Here is a 25,578-nt window from a genome sequence, read left to right on the forward strand (position 1 = left end):
GAAAAAGGTGACCCTCAGATTCTCAGCATAGTGAAACATTGTATAGTGATGTGCCGTCATTATTCTATATATCAGTAAACCCTGGACATTAATTGGTAGATTGTTTTGAGGAGTTTGCTTTAATTTCTTGTGCAGCAGAGCAAGAGAGAGCTAAGAACCTGTTAAATCCATTTGCAGTGCCTCTTAGCTCCCCAATGATGTTGTGGAAAATGGAAAGTGTGCTTGTGTCCCAGCTTGTGGGAGTGCTTTTGTGTATTGTGTGCGTGTGTTTATTGTGTCTGCATACTGTGTGTATCCAGACCAGCCCTGTTTAGCTATGTCATTTTCTTGTCTATTTGTTGCTTCACCTCCACACTTCCAGACAGGGACCCAAGCTCCCAGCTGCATCTATCCAAGCTCCACTCCACCATGGGCAGCCTCAGACCTTCCCATTGGCCCTTGATCATGGTCCATATGCTTCTGATGCAAACACAGCCCATAAAGGTGCAGGGAATTCATCCTTTGTCCCAGAAACTGAGACGGCTCAACGAACAGGTAGACCTGAATCAAACTGTGTGTTTGTGTGTGTGTGTGTGTGTCTACATTAACAATGGTTAACTTTTAGTAAGATAATGGACATTTTTATTAAATGCTATTATCATATTGAACTTTTGAATGATGCAAAATATTACAGTAGCCTATAATTGTGGCTATCTGATCCACCTCGGCAAAAATGTAGCTCTGTGCAGCTGTTGGGTTTTATGTTTTTAGAGAACTTACTGTATGTTTTTACATATCTTAACATAATAGTAATAACAGAGGTCTAAACTGAAGTGTATTCCACTTTTAGAATAAAACCAAATCTATGGATAGGTTGCAATTGTTCTGCTCTGTAACCATCAATATTCCAAAACCTTAAAATCTATTGGGATTAAACCTTTAGAGAGATGCTACTTATCTTGTTAACTCTCAGCTCTGTGACGCTGTACACAACTGTGCACAACTGGACATTGAGCTAAATGTTAACATCAGCATGCTAACATTGCTCACAATGACAACATTAAAATGCTGATGTTTAGCAGGTATAATGTTTACCATGTTCATTATTTTAGGTCAGTGTGTTTAGTATACTAACATCAACTACTTAGCACTAAACATAAAGTACAGCCTTGGTAAATGGGAATGTTGTAAATTTTTCAGGTAATTGGTCAGAAAAAGTATTGGACAAATTAAAAATTGACCTGATGATGCTAGATGAAAAGTCAGGGGATCACCAAAGTCATAAGGTTATATAATCTGGGAACCATGAATGTCTACAAAATTTTGTGGCAATCCATTTGGTAGTTGTTGGGATATTTCAGTGGATTAAGTGAAAACAAAAAAAAGTCAATGAATCACAAAGACATTAGGGTTCATCATCAGAGTGTCTGTACAATATTTCATGACAATCAACAAATAGACTAGTTGATTAGATTAAATATTATGATAAATCAATAAGTTCTCATTCATTCCTGCACTATAGATCTAAACTGTATATTACCTCATGAACTTGAGACCTTTTTTAAACCGCGTAGAATGAGGCATGGGACTTAATTTACCCATCAATTTGTGAAACTACCAAACTGTTTGCTCATGTGGTATTAGTCATTTTGTAGGTAAGTACTGTAGATAGCCGAAATGATGGAAAAACTCTTGCTACAATGTTGACTATTCAAGGGATTTTTTTCTGTTAGTTCCAACAGTTCCAGGTGCTGACCCAGGCCCGTTTGGACATGTTGGCCATGAACCAGAACAGAAACTCCTCTATCGGGCTGGAGAGCCGTGTTCAGGCTCTAAATGACCATTACCACCACTTATCACGGGATCTTGAACACCTCAAGCAGAGCACAACGCAGGAGATAGAAGGTCTCAGGTTAGAGATTGGTCACTAAAGGTCTTAATATGCCTGATATATCTTAGACAAATCTCTGTACACTGGTTGTATTTTGCAAGTGAAGGCATTCCTGAGAGCAGAGTGGAGAGGACAGGAGAGAAGGCAATTTGAGGTAAGAGGAAGTTAACCATAGTCCAGTTCAGATGACAGGAATTGCATCCTTTAGGACTTGGTCAAGTTAACAAATAACCACATTTTGCCAGACTATAGAAAAAAGGTGTATGATCTGTGTTTCTAATGATGATTATCATCCTAGAGAGTGGAGTAGGAAACTCGAGAAGAAGAGTAAGCGGATGGAGGGTCGTCTGGCTTTGATGGAGAGGAACCTGAGGGAGAACCGCCGCCACTCCCAGAAACAGAGGCCTGGTCTTGGTCAAGACTTCTTCAACCTAACCCTGGAGCTCCAGAACCAAGAGGAAAAGCTGGCTGCCCTTCAAGTCCAGCGAGACGAGCTGCTAGTTGGGCTGAAAGGGTTGCATGAATCCCTAAAAAACCAGGAGCTACGTGTGACCCGCCTGGAGGGGCGACTCGGCGAGGTCCTTCAAGGGAACGGAGGGGGTAACACTCGTGCGTTGGGGAGGTTGGGCAAACCCATAAACTCCAACATCACACCTCAAGAATACTTCGAACCACGCAGGAGAAGCCAGACGCATAGAGGAGGGAGACCTGGAAGGATTCTGGATGGACATACCCAACCCAGGCCAGCAAGTACCAGCTATTCTCAGACTGATAGTGATTCCCAGGTGATGCCTCAGAACAGAAACCCCCCTCAACAGAATCAATACCAGGCAACACCAAACCAACCTAAACATTCAAAAGCCCAGAAGCAAAGACCTCAGCCAGAATCTCATCCACAGGCACACATTCAGTATCCAAACCCTTATCCCCAGTCTACTGACTACCTGCCACAGCCTGAACCTCACGATTACCGTCCCCAGTCACAGATCCAGGTGGGGGCCCAGACACGGCCATACCCAATCCTGCAGGAGCAGCTCCAGTCTCGCCGGACTGTGCCTTATCATCATGCCCAGGTCCAGCAACCATCCCAGGCTCAATTATATCCTCAGAGACACCCCCAGTTACACAACCCAAATCACCCGTCCTGGCCTCAGGCCCTATCCCAGACTCAAACCCATCCTGAACCCACCGAAGAGAAACAAAGCAGAACCAGACCGGGGGCTCCACAGCCCCAAGCTTCAGATGTCCTCCCTCAGTCCCTGTCTGAGTCGTATCAACCCAGGGTGAGTGGGTGGGATGGAGGAGAAGAAGAAGAAAGCAACACAGAAGTGGAATCTTCAGTAATCCATAACTTCCTCCAGCTGCCTTTGAGGCAAAAGATCCCAGCACAGCCAGTTCCCAAGAAGGATGCAACCAGTAAGTCTGCAACTCTGACCAATATTTCTGACATGCATAGAGTCTGATATTGAATATGGTTGGAAGAGGAAACATTTAAACATGCCTACGGTATTCTTGAAAGAGGTCTTCAACTTGGATTAAAATTTCAGGCAGTTACAGAAACAATTACAGTATATTTTATGTATTCTGAAAATGTTTTACCATGCAAAAAGCCAACCTAAAGAAGGAGAAAACACTTTTCAACCTGTGACATTGTTTTTCACAGGACAGACAATGTTGAAACCCAAACTGAAGCATGTTTATAATTCATATACATACAGAAAATCTGTGGGTTATATCGCATGCAACAGCAAACTTAAAAGCTCTTTTCATATCTTTTTGCAAATCACCTCTCACAGCTTACATGACAACACACACTCACTTATACTTTAGGACAGACAGAGAGGAAGACAGAGAAAGAGGTGTTGAGAGGTACAGCGAGGGTCGGCCATCTGGGAGTTGAATGTTGAGTTCTGCCCCCATCTGAAAAATCCATCTCCTTGTTTTCCATTCATGCTGAATAGCATCTGTAAACCCTTTTGTATCTTGTAAAAATGTTCATAAAAATTGCAATTTCATGGGACAAAAACAAGATAATTCACAACTCAGTCTTGTTTGACAATGTATTCCTATTTGTTATGTGATTTTTAGGGGGTTATATGATGTGGGTCCAAGTGGTTTGGTAGGTTTGATGTTGACATTGAATACATTTTTAGCTTTGGCCTTCACAACTGTATATACAGTTTGAATGGTTTACCAGAAAGAAGGATGGTTTGGTCTAGTTTATTTTGAAGTAGGGCTGCAACTAACGATTTTCATAATTTATTAGTCTGCTGATTATTTTCTCAATTAATTGATTAATCATTTTGTCTTTACAATTTCATAACACTGTGAAAAATGTTATAAATTCCCAAGTCAAAGGTGATGTCTTTATTATGTCTTATTTTGTTGGATCCATGGTCCAAACCCACAGATAATCAGTTTACTATCATGTTTGATGAAGAAAAGCATTAAATCACCACATTTGAAAAGCTGCAACCACCTAACATTTGGCAATTTTGTAATCAAACCAAATATATTCTCTCTCTTCCTTTGTCTGCAGTCTGTAACGTGGACTCCATGCTGTTCTTCCCCTCAGCCTCAGTGGAGAACTATGTCACCTTCGCCTTGAGTCTCCCCAACCTTCCTGAACTTTCTGTGTGTTTGTGGCTTCGTGTGGACACCTCACATGTCGGCACGCTGCTCTCCTATGCCACGCATGACAACGACAACCAGTTAGTTCTGTATGGACGCAACTCCTCTGCCTCATCTGCATCCGTCGCTGCTTCCTCCTCATCTTCCCATCATTCCTATTCCTCTTCTCCATTCTCACCTTCTTCCTACACCTCCTCTTCCTCCTCGTCCTCCTCCTCACCTTCTCTTGACTTCGTCATTGGCGACCCTGTCTATCGCCGTCTCCCTGTGTCTTTACTCCATGACGCTCGCTGGCACCACCTCTGCATCCTCTGGTCCTCCATCCAGGGTCGTTTCTGGCACTACAATGACCGGCGCCTTACCTCCTTAGGCTCTAACTTCAGGAAGGGCTGGGAGATTCCTGGAGGTGGATCAGTGGTGCTGGGGCAGGAGCAGGACACTGTTGGTGGGGGGTTTGACCCTTCAGAGGGTTTTGCTGGGCAGGTGGCGGGGTTCAGGGTATGGAACAGAGTGCTGAGCCCTTCAGAGGTGGAAGGGGTGGCAGACGGGAGAGGTGTGCCCAGAGGGGTGGTGCTTGGCATGGAAGACATAAAGGAAGTAAATGGGGAGGTGCAGCAGGTGGCATGTGAATGTTTAGAGCACTGTATTTGATTAAAATAACAGAAGAGGATTCAAATGAAGAGTCTCATTCCTAAACACGATTTCTGCAATGATTCTTGCTTGCCTGCCCATTAAGAGGCCAATTAATTATTTTTTAAAATGTATTTTTTCTCATAATCTGAGTTAATCTTTGGATATACACACACTGATGTATGTACATGCTTAGGACAGTCTGGTTAGGATGTCTGTTATCCAAATTATCTTTGGAAGCTCGATTTGATTCTCCAATAGGTCACCATTACAAAGGACCATAGACTAATCAACCCAGAAATGTCTTAAGTGTGCTTGTACTGTAACTGTGATGATAATATTCTTTGCTTTCATGCCAAACATAATTTTGGTTGCCTTTTTCAAATACTGGATAGGTGATTTGGAATGAAACTCTTAAAATGGCCTTTAATTTTCTCTCTTTTTCATTCCATTAATAAACACAGCTAGAACAATACATTATGAAAAAATTAAATATAGCTCACTGATTATGTTTCTGAAACATATTCCTTTTGATCAGTAACAGACTGTCATTGTCATCAGTTCCTTTAAGATTTATCTGCTTCCAAAATCTTTAAATCAGTTTAAAGACAGTATATTGTATGAAGTTTTTATTGAAACAAATTGCGTTTTGGCGTTGTTTTATTGTGTCTCTCTGTTGTATGTGTGTACATGTTTTTATCATGAGCAATCTGATAACACACTGTCACTGAACTAATGCATTGAGTTTTTTAGGTTGTCTATGACTTAAGTTGTCAGAAAACATGCAATACCTATAATCAATTATTTTCAATTATGACACATTTTAAAATTTATAATATTGGTGCAGGATGGGGGTTAAAGGAAGAGGAAAATACATTTCTTATCAATAACACTGCAGTCTGCCTCTTGCCTGTTCTTGGATACATTTGAACTTTTTTATTGATAGCCACTGTATGACTGTGGACAAAGATATCTTTTAGATGGTCAGAAACCTACAGTATGTGTGTGGCTTATTTTTCTATGAATAAAGATGGTGAAACTCATTGTGCTTGATTTTTGTCCTTTTGTTGAGTGCATAGGTACAAAAATCTCATGAGAGACATTTTGACTAAACAAACATGGGTGTAACTAATAACTAATAGTAGTAACTAATTATTTAACGCTAGTTGTGTGAATATGACTCAGTATTGTGCATATTGATTAGAATGGAATGGAAAACAACAAATTTGTCCACCAGAGTGCAAAATTACATATCCCCTAAAGTCCTGAAACATGATAATTTTTTTATATTGTGCACACAAGATAATTTACTATAGATTCATATGTGTCTCTAACATACAGCGCACCAACTTCAGATGCACACAGCCACCATATAATTGAGAGAACTCAGCTAATCAACTTTTTCACCTCTTGATATCATACAATGAAATCTTTGCTGCTATTGCACATAAAGGAAGAAAAAAGGGCTGCAGGGCATCCAAATGAAAATCCATTCATTAACAATTTATTAACATCTGTAACTGCAGAAATGTATTATTTTCATTAATGACTTATTAAGTATAACTGCAGACCTGATGACTCAGAACATGTGAAACACTATTTATTAATGACTTATAATAATTTATAACTTCAGACTTTAATTATTTTCATTAATGACTTATTAGGTATAACTGCAGACCTGATGACTCAGAACATATGAACCACTAACTATTTATTAATGACTTATAATCATTTATAACTGCAGGCTGTAATGATTTTATTGACTTATTAAGTCACCTGATGACAGACCTGTGGTCTGCCTTTCTTGCCTCTAAACTTCCTGATGGTCTATTTGGTCATTTTCTGACATACACAAAGCCTATCTAGTGTCTCAGTATTTTGCAGCCTGTTCAAAAATCTCTGGTAAAAAACTGTTTTATAACTGTTGTTGTGGTAATACTAAAGTGGTGCTATAACAGACTTTATGCTTCTGAAACATTCAATGTGCTATTTTGCCTTTTAGTCTTCCAGTTTCACCCAAATGAAGATTTAGTAAATGAGTTCTTGGGGGCTGTAAATAGTAAATAATTGCTTGATAGTCACATTCACTGATTAGTCATTAGTCCTGACCTTATAAATGATTATGAATAATTAATAAAGGCTTAAATGTTTCACACACATTGTGTCAATTTATAGTAATTTATCTTGTTCGCACAAGATAACTAGGAAACAGGAAACTACAAATCCCAGTATCCAACGCGCCAAACAGATATTTTTGGCCCTTCACGCGAGCCTTACAAAGCGTCACGAGTTACACGAATGGTCATGGGGAGCTCCGGGGAAGAATAACAATAGTTAGCTAGCAACAGTTGCAATTAATGAAGTAATTTGGCGACGGTGAGAGTGGCGAGCTACCGGAGGCGACTATGGCCAACATCACGAAGAAAGTGTCGTGGTCTAGCCGAGCCGACGAGTCCGGGGCTGCCGGAGAGGGGACACCGCTGCTCAACGGCTCCGAGCAGCCCAAACTCTCTAGACAGGTAAAGCTAGCACGGTGGCTAACTTACCCTGACAGCTGTTAACTCTTACAGCAATATAAGATGAATATGCTGTGTCATGTTTTATTAAAGGTTAAGTTAGGTCATGTTTTTAAATGCTGCATGGGCCGTGAATGCTTGTTACGAACTTTATTGTATCGCCGTCTACACAGCGTTCTTTTTTTTCATGTGTTATGGCATGTTTGCAACTGGGCAACACATGCAACAACAAGCTTTGTTACTGGATGAATAATTGAATTAGTGCTAATTAAATGACTTGCATGATGCACGTAATTAAAGTCAGTTATCTAGAAAAATAATCAGTTTATAGAGGGTTTTAAAAGAACTAGTCCATCCCATAGCTTGTTACTGGGATTACTGAAATTGGAAAAGGCAGACTGATGGTGACCTTATACTACCATATTACGGACACGTCCATCATTATAAACTACTTAACCTGATCGTAGTCATAACTTTTAAAAGAGTGGTGATGACAAAGGTCATACTGTAACTTTATGTCATCGTAAAGGTTTTCCGTTTGGGGAAAAAACAAAAAAACTTGACGTACTTCAGAAATAATCAGATCAGGTTACATAGATTTACAGGTAATCTGTGGCTGTTATGGATACATTTTCAATTATGTGCAAGGTTGTTGTCGGTATGTTAGAGGGCATAATGGTATTATAAGTGAACACTGAGCTCTGATAATGTTATGAGCTTCTAGACCTGCTATCCTTAGACTGAATGAAGTCAGCGGTCCAGATAATTTTGAAACACACTGGAAAATCCAGCTTCCTTTTTCCTTTTAATATAGTCACTACAATTTAGTGACTGTTGAAGTTACTTCCTACACCATCAGGACCAAAGGTGGAAGTAAACTACTTGCCCTTCTCTTGTTGATGATAATAAGTAGCTTGTACTTAAAGTGTTTTTAAGACACTGCAACAACAGCTGAAATCACATCAATTATAGAATAAGCATCAGAAAAAAAAGAACTTCAGTCCCAGTATTTTATCATTTCAAAGGTAAAGAAGGGAAGAGTAATCTGTTGTTACTTTATAGGTGATTTTTATATCATAATTTCCATTTTTCCCACTTACAAAAATTACTTTTGAACTCTGTCATCTCAGAGTTTTAAAGTCACAAAGATTACATCCAACAGCATTCTCACAGTTACTTTTACTCTGAATAAATTTTGATGTAGCTGCTTTTGATTTTCACTAAAATAGACTTTTAAACACGTACTTTTACTTCCGACAGAAGAGTGTCACGTCCATCTGACACTGTATCACACTTAGTATTAGTTTCTTACACTTGTGGGACCCCTTTACTATTAGCTGGATACCAGGATATGTGTGATGTTAACACAACAGCCTGCAAATAGCTCCACATAGCCATATATATTTCTGTTGCTGTCTGTGATGTCTGTAGCTGTCTGGAGGAGGCAGTATATTTCAGATAGGCAGACTCAGCACGGTGGATTTGGAGGAGGAGATAACGTCAGACGAGGTAAAGTCCGAGCTCGAAACGTCACCGTACTCTGTCTCTTTCTTTGTCTGTCACTCCTATCAATCAAGCCATCACTTCATCGAGAACCCTTAGAAGCACTTACAGACTGCTGAAATGTTTAATAATAAGCCCATATCTACCCACAACCAAATCAATGAGAAGTTATCTGTTAATATCTTGAATTTTTTGCAGCACAATATCAAGCGCGATGTTGGGGGCATTTATAGTTGTGATTCAGATTCAGGAGTTGGTGGCAATAATGTGCCAATGAAGGCAAGTAAAAGGAAGACTGACAGCAAGAAAATATGGATGTAAACAATGCAGGATTTCAAATATGCAAATAATCAGCTTTGCAAATGTTTTATGAGGAAGGAAGTATATTTAATATGTTTTTACAATATTTTAAATAGACCAAACCAGCATCACATCATCAAGGGCCAAGGCCGCAACCCCTTTTTGGGGAAAGAATCTTTCACTTAATGGGAGAAACAGAAAAATGCCAAAAAGCTGTTGTGTAGCAGGTTGTAAAACAAATAAACACGCAAATCCAGATCCCTGAAAGGGATCCAAAAGCTTTATGGCTTCAAGCTAAAAGATAAGGAGGGGAAGTTATGGGACCCAGTGTCTTCCCATGTGTATGTGTGTGGGAAACACTTCATAACTAGTAATGTGACTCTTTTTATAACTTATAAAGCAACATGACTTGTCTTTACTAGTTAAGACTTTGTACTAAACTTAAAAAAAGAAATATGTAGGTGTCTGGATAAGCAGTGTCTGGCCACTGTGTCATGTCATTGATCCACTTGACGCTGACCAATCAACCTTAATTAGTTAAGGCATCGTGAACATTCAGGCAAGGTAGCAAAATAATTACTAGATATGTCTATAAAACAAAGGTTTGTTTAACATGAAATTAATGCATGCAAACTTCAGACTTCATAAAAATTCCCAGCTAAACACACATCGAATCACATCAACATCTACAGGATCTGAGGTTTTCTACACCCCCCACCCTCCCCCCATATGTGCAGGTCTGGTCTATAACACCAAATGTAAACATAACTTTTTTTGTATTTAAATTTAACTCAGCTACTTCCTGCTGAACACGGCTGAAGTCTATTGTGGGAAAGCTGACACAGGAATGACCTGCTAAAAGGCCTAAGCAGCCCAGCGACAGTTGACTCAACCCGTGAGCATGAAAGGCACGTGTTTGGAAACTGTCTGATGGTTTCCACCATAATGCGTTGCAAATGATGGGTCGATGCAGGCCATGAGTTTAATAGCGTGATCAACCCTGACCACTCAATCATTTGGTATTTTCAGAAACTTAAGGAATCTTAACTGATTAAGATAAAGTTCAGGACTTTCACAAAACCGTCAAGTTCACAGAATAGTTGTGCTGTAAATACGAAGCCCAAAAAGTGTTAACACGTTTGAATTTGCTAACACCAGAGTCCAGTTTAATTAGGTTTATTTCTATACTCTTAGCACAGTTACAGTATCAGTCAGATAATAGAAAAACTCTCAGAAATGCCAAACAAATCACAACAAGTCAGCATTTGAGACGCACTCTTGAACCCAAGAAAATAAGCAAAAGTCTCTGCTTCGTGCTGCAGTCAGTGGTGACATCCCAGCACAGGGCCGTATGACTGATGCTTGAAGCTATTTCATCACGTAGCTTGATAGGACATCACATCTGTTTTCCTCCATGACAGAAACCATCAGATTCAGTTCTGTTTTCACTGGCTGATGGGAATGTGATGCGATGCATGTGGTTTTTCTTGATGTTTGCCTTAAACAAAGGTTCATTTCCAGAGTGTTTTGTTCTATGTCAGTTATTTTACTCTGTTGCTGGTGATTGTATGGCTGTACACATGGGCCGCAGCTGTGTGACACAAGCCTGCCTAACATTGCATGTGAATGTGAAATGTAGTACTTTTGATTTGCCTGTAGCTGGCTTGTGTGCATGTATGTCAGGATGGACTCATTTGCAACAGTGTTTCCTTCAGCACTCTGAAAATCAACAAAATACCTACAAGAATTCCTTTTTGTTTTCGTTTCGTTTTGACCTCACAAGACCTAAATTCTATTTTTATACTGTTTTTGAAGGAAACACTGGTGCGTGTTTTTCTTCACAGTCACTTCCATTTGCCTTATCATTAATGCTCCAATGTGTGAGTTAGTAAAATCTATCCTCTTTTTCTTTTTAAGTGATCTTCTTTGATTTTTCAAAAATCCTACGAACTGCCGCCTGGAGTGTAAAAGACGACTCTCTCTTTTTTTTTTTTCAGATGTTTGTGATTTACTCTGTCCTATTTTAAATGTTTGATTCCTTTGTAGTAACATAGTTCACAACTCCTCGCCGTCCCTCACATCATTCACCAGGTCAAAGGTCAGTGTTGGTGTGGTGACCGCTGTCGTCTCTGTGTTTTTCCCTGCAGGACTCTCTGAGGGGCCGACCTAAAGAGATTCCTCATAATGAGAAGCTGCTGTCACTTAAATATGAGGTAAAACGGCCCACTCGCCAAACAGAATCCTGACTATTGGATGATTCTGCAAATCCTGGATTACATTGAATGACATTGTTTTAATGTCTTCTATGTGTAGAATTTGAACCTTTCCAAATGACATATAATGGTAGCACCAAAAAAGACCAAATTTTACCAGAAGAGTAAAATGAGTCAGTAACATTGCACATGTTGGGGCAACAAAAGGGGCAATAATCTTCTTAAGACTGAAAAACTGGCAACAGCTGATAAAACCAGCTTTGTATTAACATATTTTGGGTTTGCTATGAAGCTGCTGACATTGTTCCAATGAAGTATATGTAAGACAGTTGGCTTTGACATTTCAGTACTGTGTTTGTGTCTATCATGAAGCATAGAAGAATAGGAGTTAACATAATTATCTGTGAAGTTGCCTCAGACCAGATTTTATCTTAATTTCACTGATTTATTTTCTTTCATTGTGTGTTTTATTCCAGAGTCTGGACTATGATAACATTGAGAACCAACTGTTTCTGGAGGAGGAGAGGAGGATGAGTTACATGGTGAGTGGGACCTGAACATAGTGTTTAACGCTCTGCCTTAATATGTTACTGTGTATATGTTCATGTATTTTCTCTCACCACTTCTCTCGTATCTCCTGTCCTCCTGTCCTTCCCTGTCTTGTCGTGTATCTTTAGGGTTTCCGCTGTCTGGAGATCAGTCGTTGGGTGGTCTGCGGTCTAATCGGCTTTCTGACGGGCCTCATCGCCTGCATGATAGACATAGTGGTGGAGGAGCTGGCTGGGATCAAATACCAAGTGGTCAAAGAGAGTATCCTGACATTTTGTACAAGATACAAACTTTAACTGCACAGAGATAGCACAGCGAGGCAGTGCAATGATTGAGGATACAGATTTATTAGCTTTTGAGAATATATTGCCTTTCTCCGGTTTTTACTCGGCTACATTCTCCCTTTTTGCATGACATCAACTAAAAGTCTTCATATTTCTGTTAAGGAACATTAGTTTGCTTAATTCATCCTCCACTGTACAGAAATGTCATACTTGGGCAGTATTCAAGTATTTTAAGAGTGTACTAAATTAGAAATCTTTATTTTACCTGGTATCTTTTTATTATCTGCAGTAACAGCTAGCCAGTTTATTATATCTGTATATTATATCTATAATAAGAGTTGATGGTTATGTATCTTCCCAGTCAAAACTATCATCACACCCTCAGGACCACCAGACCTTTCCTTGACCTCTGACCCCTTACAGACATAGAGAAGTTCACAGAGGTGGGCGGCCTTTCTATCTCTCTCATCCTCTGGGCTGTCCTCAACTCCGTCTTTGTCATGTTGGGGGCCATTATAGTTGCGTTTTTTGAGGTAAGACTGGGAGAGGAACATATGTGACCTTTTAGTAAATTATAATGACTCCTCATTTGGAAACAATTCTTAGCTTTATTTCTGTTTTTAGTATGAGCGTTTTCTTCCTCTCTTTTTTTTTTAACATGTTTCATTCCTCGAGTGTGTGTGAGAATCGATTTTTAAGAGGTTTGCCATAGAAGCTTTGAAGTCAGTTACGAGAAGTGAAAGCCATTCAAACTGATGTGGAAGTGAAAACTTATTGGGCAATAGCATGTTTGCACAAGTTTGACTCCAAAGTGGATAATTTTGGAAAATTTGTAAAGATGAGTTTGTTTCTCTATTCCTGCCACTCTGGTCAGCAACAGTTTATTAGTTGGCGATCAAGTGCTACTGAAGTTCAACATAACATTTCCTTCCTGCCTAACCCTTTTAGCTTTTAATGCCATTCCACGAGATAACCACTGGATGATGGAAAAACAGCCAACAATGAACAGCTGCACCCTGTTTGTTCTCTTATCATATCCAGATTCACATTCTCAAATATTACTCTTTTCTCTATGATGTAACTCTCTCTTTCTCAGTTCCTCACACACTTCACCCTCACCCTCTTAACCTTCATTTCCTCTTCCTCCCTCTCATACAGCCCATCGCAGCAGGAAGTGGTATCCCTCAGATAAAGTGTTACCTGAACGGAGTCAAGATACCCCGGGTGGTACGACTCAAGGTACAGACACACTAACACATCAGTAGCATAACATGAATTTCTGTTTTTGAGCAGGAAGGAACTTTATTTCTTTACATTTCTTGTGTTTGTCTTCCTCAGACACTGCTGGTGAAAGTGTTTGGTGTTATCTGTTCAGTGGTTGGTGGTCTTGCTGTTGGAAAGGTAGGCATTGTAAACCCTCAAAACTTTCATCAGTGAAAATATAATACGCATAACTTAGATCCGCTTTGTCAGATCGGGATCATTCAGATCAGGGGTAAAGTGACGTGTTTCACTTGTAATAAGCATCTCTCCTCACTGTTCCTGTGCATGAGCGAGGCTAGATTCATATCATGAGAGCACAAACACTGGCACTGGGCTGCAGTAACACTTCACTTTGTTCAGCCACTGCATTATAAAGTATAAATTATAACGTGTTTCACAATATCATATGCACTCTAGTCATAGGATTGACTAAATATATAATTGCAAGTTGTTGTTGTTGTCTTAAGACAAGCCAAGAATTCTCTGTCATACCTGTCCTTTTGTTTACCCACAATTCCTCAGGAAGGTCCCATGATTCACTCTGGTGCAGTTGTAGCTGCGGGAGTCTCCCAGGGCAGGAGCACCTCTTTAAAGAGAGACTTCAAGGTCAGTGTGTGTAGTGAGTTCCTATACAGTGTGAAATGGTCCTTTTTAATTGCAGTGACTTTTTTACAAACAGGAGACGCTTGTTTTACTAAAGATGCTTTATGCAATTTGGGTAATTTTACATTTCCTTATTTGTGATTATTAAAGTTCATTGGTCAAGCATGATTGTGTGCTATTCATATGTTTTTAAAATGTGATTAGAGTGTGCTAGCGAGTAGAAGGACTTCTAACAATAAGTGTGTGTGTGTGTGTTTGTAGATCTTTGAATACTTCCGGAGAGACACAGAAAAAAGAGACTTTGTTTCTGCTGGAGCTGCTGCCGGAGTTTCAGCTGCTTTTGGAGCACCAGTCGGTAAAAACCGCGACCTCATCAAAGAGCAGTATAAACGCGTGCTTTGTTATTAATCTGCCTTAGCAGTGTGGGAAGTAACACTGCTATAAAGCCAATAGCTCAACAGCATGGCTGCATGCCCAACCTAGAGAAAAAGAAAGCTGCGAGGAAACTCTCTATAAACCACTTGTTTTCCAAAGAGTGAGAATAAGATTTCCCATCAACATCTGTTGAGCAGTGCTTGGTGAACAAGTACAGGCTGTGTGCTGGCAGACGGCGGGTTCATTGTGATGATTGATGATGACAGCGATACAAGATGAGAAGTGTGTGAGAATTTAAAGCTAAAATTTAAGAGAGAAACAGACTTCCTCCACTAATCTGATACTGCTCAAGATCCTGCTTTTTGTGGCAAAAAACGTGCCTTGTACATATGGAGGCTATTTTCCCGCAGACATTATCACCATTAGTGTGGAAATGCTTCACAAACCGTGTCTCAATCTGTTGGCATCGTGTAAAAAGATGTGGTCGCAGTTAACTCACATGAACCCAGTAAACATTCAGCTTCCACTGCACAATAATGTCTCAGCACAGCCTTTTGTTGGTGCGTTTGTTTTCTGACTGTGTTTTTGTTTCTTTGGTCATCAGGCGGCGTTCTGTTCTCTCTGGAGGAAGGAGCTTCTTTCTGGAACCAGATGTTGACATGGAGGATAGTAAGTCACATGGTCCTGTTTTTAAACTCATTATAAAGCTGTGATTAATGATATTGGATTAAGTACTGGAAATTAAAGTGAAAGGAGAAGTGTGTCTCACTTCTTCCCGTTCACTTCCTCATCATCCTTGTCTTCCTCTTTCTTTCCCATCTTCAGTTCTTTGCTTCCATGATCTCTACCTTCACTCTGAACTTCTTCCTGAGTATCTATCACAACAATCCAGGTGACCTTTCCAACCCAGGTCTCATCAACTTCGGACGCTTTGAGAATGAAGTGAGAAACTTTATACACACTTGAATACATTATATACTTACTGTATATTGTGTATTTTCCCAGCTTTATGTTATTTGTTGTTGAATGTAAAACATGATCTGTAATTTCTTTCTTTCTCAGCGTGTGGCCTATAACCTCTATGAGATTCCCTTGTTCATCGCTATGGGAGCTATAGGTAAACACATCTTTCTTTGTTGTCTCTAGTATTCTTGTGTGGAGGCCACAAATTATTAATTTGCCAGAATTTCATAATCATAACTCTCCTCTGCAGGTGGATTGCTGGGAGCTCTGTTCAACGTTCTCAACTACTGGCTGACCATCTTCAGGATCAGGTAAGGTTTTCAAAAGGGAACCAAAGCCTACAAGCACAAATAAAACTGTCATCAACATGGCCTAAAATTCAACAAAGCGTCAGGTGACATATGAAGAACTGCTTTGTTAGTCCAGTGTGCCAAAAAAAACAACACATGATAGCATGAAGGATTTGCTGCTGCTTGTCAAAAACAGGGTGGGGTGTAAGATTAGGAAATTTCCAAGTGCACTCTTAAAGCAGCTTCTCAGAATATCAGCTCCTTGTGATTGATGTGTTTCACAGCGTAAGAACAGGAACAATCACAGCAAGCTTTACTGATATGGGAGGAGACTTCTGCTAAGACACCAGTGGATTCTTACTTCCTTGTCTGGTGCTCGACGGTTCATATATACAGTATATGCACATATATCATAATGAGAGCATGAGAAGAACATAAAGTCAGTAGTTTATAGTTCAAATATCTGCAAATGCAATTATAATCTGACTAATATGGAGAATTATAAACAGCATTAGATGTTTATTATAATAATTGATGGTAATTATTATTGCAACTTTTGGTTTTTGACTATAAATGTAAAAAGTGAAATAAAAATGTTGCATCTTTCTTGAACAGTTTGGAAATGTTCGGAGTTTGGTTTAAGCAAATTTGAGGTTGTTTTGCACAACATGAAATTACAATGGTGGCTTTGCAGCTATCTTTAAATCTACATACCCATTGACATCATGTGTGAGTCATTAAATCAGTTGATAGTGCCAGTTCTTCTGTATGGAGAGGACATAGTGTTACCATAAGCTTGGATAAATATTTCATTAAAAAAATGCACGTAATATTGCATGTAAACAACCACAGATTTTTTTTTTTTTTTTCTCTCTTGCCTGGTCGCGCAAGTGGGTCAGAAATCTACTCGGCTGAATCAATTTTTACTTGCCCCTATAAAAGCTGTTTTATTTATTAGCGGTTATCAAATAACAACAAAGACTGAAGTTAATTGTCATGTTTAATCTTTATTTAAGTAAATGAAACAGAACAAGGACACAGAGTATCATAGATGTGAAGCAACAAACATTCCTGCATATTGAAAATGGTACGACCCATCCTCTATATTTCACTGAACACTAAATTCTTTTGATCAGCCCAATTTCTTTTAAAAAAATGGAGTAGACTCCTTAACCCGAGGGCAAATACATGTTTTAGACTTATTTCTTCCACTTCAAGTTTCTTGATTTCCCTCTTTAATGTTTCTCGTTCTCGAGAGTATTTATGGCAGTGAAAGATTACATGCTCCACTGATTCCTTTATTTGATAATGCTCACATAATCTTGAGGGATGTTTGTTTCACGCATCAGACTACTAGCCTACTCAGTTCTCGATTGGCCAATGGCGCGTCAATATTCTTCGATGCGTGCAAGGGGAGGGGGGGGCTATGCTGTGTGCCAGAGAACAAGAACATTACTTTTGATACAATGATAATTGAAAAAAAAAAAGATGAAAAGATGAAACTTTTTCCTTCTTTTTTTTTTATAACCACTCACTTGCTTGGTCGGCCAAGTGAGTTGCTAGATTTATTAGCCCGACGTGACATTTTACTTGGCCCGTGCAATCGAGCAAGTCTTATTGTTGAACCATGACAGTGCAAATTGTGTTGTACTGTACATGATGAATTAGGGAGATATACATTAGAAATAAACTATTGGGTGCACTTGGATATGGAAAAAAGATTACCCACACAGTTTGGTTCTTGAAAATGTATGACAGTGGAAAATATCAGTCAAAATGCATATCTAAGTGTTCTTCTGTTCTTCTGTTTATGGTATGATTATGGAGAAATAAACCCACAAGACATAAAACCTAAAGCTTTAGGAGTAATGGTATGATGAGGTACATCAAAGTAGTGACCCACAGACTTATAAAGATGTAAAACAACCTTGTTGACTCTGTGAATAGCATTAATATGGATACATACAGTTCATTATATTCATGCCTGTCTGGGCTGTCCTGCCTCTAAGAATACTCCTCTTGTTATCCGACACAGTGAGTGAGCATAAGGCAAAAGTTTGTATTTGTGTCATGTTTCATAACAATAATTGGATTATAGAGCCACATCTCCTCAGGGAAGAAGGCAGATTTGGCACATAAGTTTTGTTTTCCACTCAGCTGTTTTGATAAACAAGTTGCCTCGTCACTTTGGAAAGTCCACATTGAGGCTGATAATACATCAATATGTTGGACGTTTCTGGTTGATTTAAGACCGTCATGTGTAGGATTTAAAAACTTTAATACCATTTACGTGTGCGTGTGTGTGTGTGTGTGTGTATCAGATACGTCCATCGCCCTTGTTTGCAAGTAATGGAGGCCATGTTGGTTGCTGCAGTGACGGCGACAGTGTCTTTCACCATGATCTACTTCTCCAATGACTGTCAGCCTCTGGGGCCAGAGCACACTGAGGAGTACCCACTGCAGGTACACAAGCACCTCTGACATGTGCCACCTTTGTCAGCAGTCTGAAAACATTCTCTTGCCAGCTTTTCTTGGTTCAGCTGATTATGAAATTCAAGAAAGGAGAGTTTACAACTTTCATCTTTTCTTATCTAGACAAGCATATATTTAAAAAAAACATTGTGAAATACTTGAATGATTCATCAAATTAGACTGACACATGTGCAGATTCAGATAAGACTTTGCCACACCATACAGTTACACATCGTTAAGCTTTACCAGCATCATGAAGACAGCATTACTAAAGGAACTATGAGGAATGAGATGAAACTGGACAATTGTTTTAATTGTCCAGTAAAAATATATACTACACATTGATTGGTTGGTTATTCAAGATATTTTGTTATTTATGTTAGATCAAATTCAAGAGGAACAGGAAACATTGGGAGAGAGGAATGGGAGTGACATGATAAATGACCATCATGTTTACATTTTATATGCACCTTAGACCACTGATCCACCAAGTTAGCAAATAAATTCTTAGTTGGCAATACGTCTCGGCCCTCATGTTCCAGGTTTTGGAATCCTATATCAGCTGCAAGATGGCACATGAAAGCTTCACCAAGGACACAAGAACACAGTTGGAGAAAAGCTCTTTGTGTCTCTTTCTCTTGTTGTGTCATTCTTATCATTTTCTCTGTCTTTCTCTATAGCTGTTCTGTGCAGATGGGGAGTATAACTCCATGGCAACAGCCTTCTTCAACACTCCTGAGAGAAGTGTCCGTAGTCTCTTCCACAACCAGCCAGGTAAAGCTGTGTGTGAGAACAAGCTTTGTAGAATAATAAATACAGTTACACCACTAATATGTACAAACAAGTACACTGGACGTTTTTTCCTCGTTTATTTTTTATAGAGGGAGCATATATATGTAGAGGGAAGCATGATTGTAATGAATAAAGTTAATATCATTCTCTTATGTCACCTGTCATTCCTTTCTGTCTCAAAGGAACCTACAATCCTCTGACCCTGGGATTGTTCACCCTGACTTATTTTTTCCTGGCTTGTTGGACCTACGGCCTGGCGGTGTCTGCTGGAGTCTTCATCCCATCTCTGCTGATTGGAGCAGCCTGGGGGAGATTGTGTGGAATACTGTTGGCTTCCATCACTTCCAATGGCTCGGTTAGTGTGTGTGGGTGCAATTACTCTTTATGACAACAAGACACACCTCATTTTTCAGTTCCCACATTGAAAACAGGTCATATTGTGATTGAATTTAATTTTAGAACTTGCCTGTCCTGTCTTTTGTGGTTACAGCCAATATACAATCAGTGTATTATTGCCAAATTCAATGTGAAACTTTGCTTTAATTACTTAAATAAGACCATATTTCTCAAGCTTAAGACCACATTTCCCAGAACTCCTGATGCTCCCTTTTGCAGTGACAATATTTGTGTTAAGTCTGATCTCTTAGTCACTGATGTTGCTATGTGTGCCTTTGTTTTTCATTATGGGTTTACAGAAGAAGAGAAACATGTTGGAAATAATAGTTTTTCCATTAGCTTCCCACTTAAACATCTTCCTTTCAGCTTAAGGGACCCTTTGTTCTGTAACAACAGCACCCTCTTGCTGTCTTATGCTGTAAAACAATCTGCAGATTGCCTTTGAAATCTACCAGCTTCTCAAAATTATTAATCAATGACAAAATACTACAAACATGCACAATGTGGTAATGTTCTGACTGACTGTTAAACTTCTCCGCAACTTCTCTGCTACTCTGGGCTGACCTACACAGGATGTGATATGTGTTACATATCACATGTTGGGTTTTTTTTTTTCTTGTTCTTTCCTCATGTTTAGGGTCAGTGTTCAGCTCAGTTCACTGTTTCAGCTGCTAAGTGGCCTTCACACTTTCATGGCTGAATGTTTCCGTTTGAAAGGCTGGCTTTTATAAACTTAACCATAGAAAATTCAACATAATCAATATGCACGCTTTCACACACACATAATGGAACTCTTAAAAGGCGATTCTCTCTAGCGTTCAACATGACTCAGCATGACTCAACATTAGGACATTGACTGTTTCTCCTACCGTCCTGCCTGGAAACATAAATAGAAAAAGAAAGATTTCATAAAATAAAATGATGACATCATCAATGCCAGTAGTACAAAAAGGGCCCAAACTATATTTACACTATCACATTATTTATAATATCATTTATGTAAAAAATGAATAGATTTGAACGCAGTCTGACATCTCACCTTTGCTTTGCATGTTTTTTTTAAGTTCTTTGAGAAATTAATGTAATAAATCTCAGACTTTGAACTATTTTAAATATATAATAGTGAGGAAGTGATATTATTGTAGATATTCTCTGTGAAGTTGGTTGCTTAGAAAAGCACACAACCATCTGAAGTGGTAAATTGGTGAGTTGAGGTTTTCCTCTTGAACTAAACACATCAACACATTTTGACTTTACTGTTTGACTTTGTGTGTGTGTTCTGTTAGATCTGGGCTGATCCTGGTAAATATGCCCTGATTGGAGCTGCAGCTCAGTTAGGTGAGTAACCCCAACCTCTAAGTACCATATTATTATGACCAATCAGTACTCAGATGTTGTCTTCTTTTCATATCTATTATATTAAATACTCAGTAAAACCTTTAATGGCATTATAATGTAGCATATAATACAAAACAGTATAAAAGTATAGTAATGCCCTGGTCTCCACAGGTGGCATCGTGAGGATGACTCTCAGTTTGACTGTCATCATGGTGGAGGCCACAGGAAATGTCACATATGGTCTTCCCATCATGCTCGTCCTGATGACCGCTAAGATAGTCGGAGACTACTTTGTAGAGGTGAGTAAAGAGGCAGGAACACACACTGTTCCTGCCTCCCTCTGTGTCCCATTTGCTGATGTTCCAAATCGTACACAGAAAGGAGTCAGATATGCAGCATGTGTCTTAACCAGAAGGCTACTGGAGTGCACCCACGATGACACAACAGCTGTGCACCAAACCCATATCACCACACTAATTCTTAGCAGGTTTTGAGTATGTATGTGTTCACACTTGAATATTGCTTGAGTGTGCTGTTCATGTACATTATTGCCACTCAATACAATGCACAAAGCAGCTGGTTACTGCTGCAAAAAATATTTAAGTAAACTGCAAGTGCAAATGAAAGGAATGAAAAAAAGTCATACTATTAAATCTGTAGCTTTTGCTTTCTCTTTGTGAAGTTTAATTGGCAGTGACATTCCAAAGTTGGACTTTGATTGATTGATGAGCAAGTATTATATCATTTCTGGTTAGACTGGTTATAAAACAGTAAAGTGTGTTCATTTCTTGTATTCTAACTGCACAAACAATATTCTACAAAAACTAGTCTATGATACATACTGTATGCAGTTAGTATTTTGTGTGGAACTGGGACACAGCTGTCTGTAACCTGTCTCTTCTGGTTTCAGGGTCTGTATGACATCCACATCAAGCTGCAGAGTGTTCCCTTCCTGCACTGGGAGGCTCCTGCCACCTCCCACTGGCTGACTGCCAGGTAAGATCCTGTTTGATTTCTTGATGGCTGATTTGATGAAATTTAAACTATATTCAAAACATTCAACAACATGAGGAGGATGGTTTATTGTTCACTGTATGTAATCAGTGTATTATCCTCACTTTCACCCCCCCCCCCCCATCTCTCTCATTCTAGAGAAGTGATGAGTTCACCAGTCACCTGTTTGAACAGGATAGAGAAGGTGGGAACAATCGTGGACGTCCTCAGCAACACCTCTACCAATCACAACGGCTTCCCTGTTGTCGCGCAGGTTGCTGGTAGTGATGAGGTACTGTACCACAGTTTGGGTTCTCTTCTGGATTTGAGTTGAGTTTAGATCATAAAGGCATAGCAGTGAACTGACTTGAATGAAGAAAATGATCCTATTTTTATATCTGCTTGGATCCTCAATACTCAATACTGCTCCACAGATGCCTTTATCTACCAGTGTTTTTTGTAAAACACTTAAATACTGACAACATTAAGTGATGTTTTCTAGTGCAAATACAATGCAGTTTAATAGCAGGAAAAAATACAGAATATAATTTACAGAAAGTCACTGATGTAAAACTAAAATATCAGCTGTAAATGTGGTTTTGGTGTCAGTCTTTTGTAAAGAGGGCCTCTCTCAAGGTGCCATTTTTTTTGCCAACAATCAACATTTATTCAGTGAGAAACAGAGACTAGCTGCATTTGCAATATCAAATAGTAGGCCAAAATGCAATGCAGACATGTTTTAGGAAGTTATTACCCACTTCCACCTCATATTGTGTCCACAGTTGAACAGAAACAGTCAAGTTCCCATTGTTTGGAGGGTGTGTAAAGTCATTCTGGGAAATTAATACATTCAAAAAGTACAACAAAAAAAGTAACTTACGACACATAATTACAGAAATTCCAGGGCGACACCCCGCACCAAACTGAACAGTAATCACATCCTCCTTTTGTTCGTCTCTCCCATTCAGCCAGCGAAGCTCTGCGGCCTCATCCTTCGCTCTCAGCTCATTGTTCTTCTCAAGCACAAGGTAAGATCAGTGATGGGAGGAAAATGTTGCCTTTTGTGCGTGTTAGTACAGAAAAGTGGCAGAAAATATATTCAGAATCATCATCTTTGTGGAAGTGGAATCAGTCACTGCTAGTTCCTGCTGTCTCCTGGCAGGTGTTTGTTGAATTAGCCCGGTCCCGGCTGACCCAGAGGAAGCTCCAGCTGAAGGACTTCAGGGACGCCTACCCCCGCTTCCCCCCAATCCAGAGCATCCACGTCTCCCAGGATGAGAGGGAGTGTATGATGGATCTCACAGAGTTCATGAACGCAACGCCTTACACTGTACCACAGGTAATACAGACACACAACGGACTGATTGGACTGCGTCAGACTTGTTTGTGGTAAAGTTTTGTGTAAATGAATGAATTTGATTGGTTTGCAGGAAACATCTCTTCCTCGTGTGTTTAAGCTGTTCAGAGCGCTGGGACTCAGACACCTGGTGGTAGTGGACGATGAGAACAGGGTAAGAGTTTGTTTTTTCTTGTATGTGTTCTTTTCTTCGTGTGTTTTGTTGACAATTGTTCTGACATCACATTTTCGGTTCGTGACCCCCTGCAGGTGGTCGGACTGGTGACCAGAAAAGACTTGGCCAGATATCACCTGGGCAAACATGGACTGGAGGAACTTCAGCTGGCCCAGACATAGTGCGCACACACAGACACAGACACACACACACACACACACAGACACACACACAAACTATGACATGTTCACCTGATGCCTCGTAAGCTGTTGACCACCAGCTATGCAGCCCAAAAAGGACACCATCAAAGGTCAAGAGATCACTGTCATTCTTTTGATGCCAAAATGTTCACCATAACAACATAACACACCTACAGGCCTGGGTCATTACCATAAAAACCACATGTAAACAAACTAACTGCTCTTGTTGTAAAGACTTGAAGAAAATAACTGCAACTGATGCACACATTCACTCTGTTAAATCTGTCTGAAACACTACCAGAAGTCAGTGATTTGCTTTGAAGGATTCTGAGTTGTGGTTTTGTCCAACACGGTTATTATTATCATCACAGTTCATTTGCCGGCTGCTGCGCTGAGACATCAAATGGTAGTTTAGCACAGGGCTTTCGCACCTTTGTCTTTTTTCTTAATAATGAGCAGAAAAGAAAGAAATGTTTGCTTTTTTTCCCTGTGCTCGTGTGCTTTCACAGACCTCATTAAAGATGTTTTATGAACCGGGTCGAATCAAAAAGAAAGTAAATAAGAGAAGAGAGGGAAGCCAGGTGAGAAGATTCAGTTGATCTGTGTTAGCCGGAAAATGGAAAACCTTCTACTTTGTTTTGTTTACATTTATGTCTGTTCTCAATTCTGTTTATCCTCCTCAACATTACTTAAAATAGATGTTTAGTACCCTCTAGTGAAGTAATGATGCTGGTTATGTGGTGATGAGGTGATACATTATTAATCGGCTATGATATTGACTAATCACACTTGTAATAATTCAGGTGGATGCTTTTTATGCAATGCATTTAGTTTAAAGTTATTACGACATGACTCGCTTATTGAACTAAATGAGATCTTTAAATTGGTTTGCTTTTAAAAACTGATTTCGAGTGAGTGTTCAAGTCAGTGATATGAACAACTTCACTGACCATTTAAGGTCTAGTTTGTCAATTTAATGTTTTCTGTTTTTGTGTAGTTTTGCACTGAAGGAATGCTGTTATTTATTGTTGATGTTGAATATTTGTTTTGATTTTAAGAGTATGGGTCAGGATCATGTACATCACATCCCATAAATGAAGACTCTTTCACAAGTGTGTTTCAAAGAAAGGAAAGGAGAATTGTTTGACTCTTGTCCCACATGGCCACAAGACGCGGTGTGAGGCAGTTTTAGGTACAGACAGATCTGTTATTACATGGAGATATTGATCCTTCCTCCTCTTTCTGTCTGACTTACTGAGCGTATTTATATTTATACTACTGTCAGTAAAAATTGATTGGTATTCATAGGTACGAACATGTTTTTTTTATCACCAAAAAATGTTTGCACTTTGACTTACTACTGACAAAAGTCTCCTATTCTTGAGAAATTCCCACAGGTAGCTCTATATGAATGTAAACCTTTGTTTACCACGTAGCCTCCGTTTAAACCAATCGATTTATCATTGCATTGCCCAGTCAGGGTGCCACGCAAGACATAAATATTCTGATTCATAATTATTTTAATTTGTCAATTAGTAAATCTAACATTTCCTCAATTATCAGTGTTAAGTCTTTTCTTTGTGCACTTTGTTTTTACACCTTTTGTTTCCTGTGTGCTCTTTGTTTTGTTGTACATTTCTAGATGTTAAAGTATCGATTATGCTCTATTTTATAACCACTGAATAAGTCTTTTGTGAATTAATAAAAATAAACGTATCTATTGTTATATAATTTGTGTGTCTAATTGATTGGAAGACATTTCAACTTTTTTAAGAGTGATTTAAAAAAAAAAAAAAAATTTAAACGGTTTTAAACTATTTTTAAACAACAATATGGCTTTAAAGGTGCAGTGTGTAGAATTTAGTGGCATCTAGCGGAAAGGAAAA

At 39.2% G+C, this 25,578-nt stretch overlaps 2 protein-coding genes across 3 annotated transcripts; both read left to right on the forward strand.

The window, feature by feature from the left end:
* The first annotated feature begins 347 nt into the window (after positions 1-347).
* On the forward strand, positions 348-6,170 carry LOC137168190 (uncharacterized). The gene is made up of 4 exons (XM_067570695.1): positions 348-534; positions 1,713-1,891; positions 2,169-3,286; positions 4,410-6,170. Exons 1-4 carry the CDS (start codon positions 409-411, stop codon positions 5,150-5,152), a joined length of 2,166 nt encoding a protein of 721 aa, XP_067426796.1. The 5' UTR covers positions 348-408; the 3' UTR covers positions 5,153-6,170.
* Positions 6,171-7,396: 1,226 nt separating this feature from the next.
* clcn7 (chloride channel 7) lies at positions 7,397-25,248 on the forward strand. Of its 2 annotated transcripts, XM_067615742.1 has the most exons (25): positions 7,397-7,650; positions 9,079-9,156; positions 11,598-11,663; positions 12,140-12,205; positions 12,341-12,473; positions 12,920-13,029; positions 13,655-13,735; positions 13,835-13,897; positions 14,282-14,365; positions 14,624-14,717; positions 15,342-15,406; positions 15,563-15,679; positions 15,800-15,854; positions 15,951-16,011; positions 18,312-18,453; positions 19,143-19,236; positions 19,437-19,609; positions 20,937-20,988; positions 21,160-21,287; positions 21,899-21,984; positions 22,141-22,273; positions 22,950-23,009; positions 23,144-23,320; positions 23,412-23,492; positions 23,588-25,248. In XM_067615742.1, the coding sequence occupies exons 1-25, from the start codon at positions 7,537-7,539 to the stop codon at positions 23,672-23,674; spliced, it is 2,400 nt and encodes a 799-aa protein (XP_067471843.1). In that variant the 5' UTR covers positions 7,397-7,536; the 3' UTR covers positions 23,675-25,248. The 2 variants fall into 2 exon arrangements, with proteins under 2 accessions (XP_067471843.1, XP_067471844.1); XM_067615743.1 differs by lacking the exon at positions 9,079-9,156 and having other exon boundaries at positions 7,398-7,650.
* Positions 25,249-25,578: the final 330 nt, after the last annotated feature.

This window comes from Thunnus thynnus, chromosome 17 (assembly GCF_963924715.1).
Source record: "Thunnus thynnus chromosome 17, fThuThy2.1, whole genome shotgun sequence".
Classification (NCBI taxonomy): domain Eukaryota; kingdom Metazoa; phylum Chordata; class Actinopteri; order Scombriformes; family Scombridae; genus Thunnus; species Thunnus thynnus.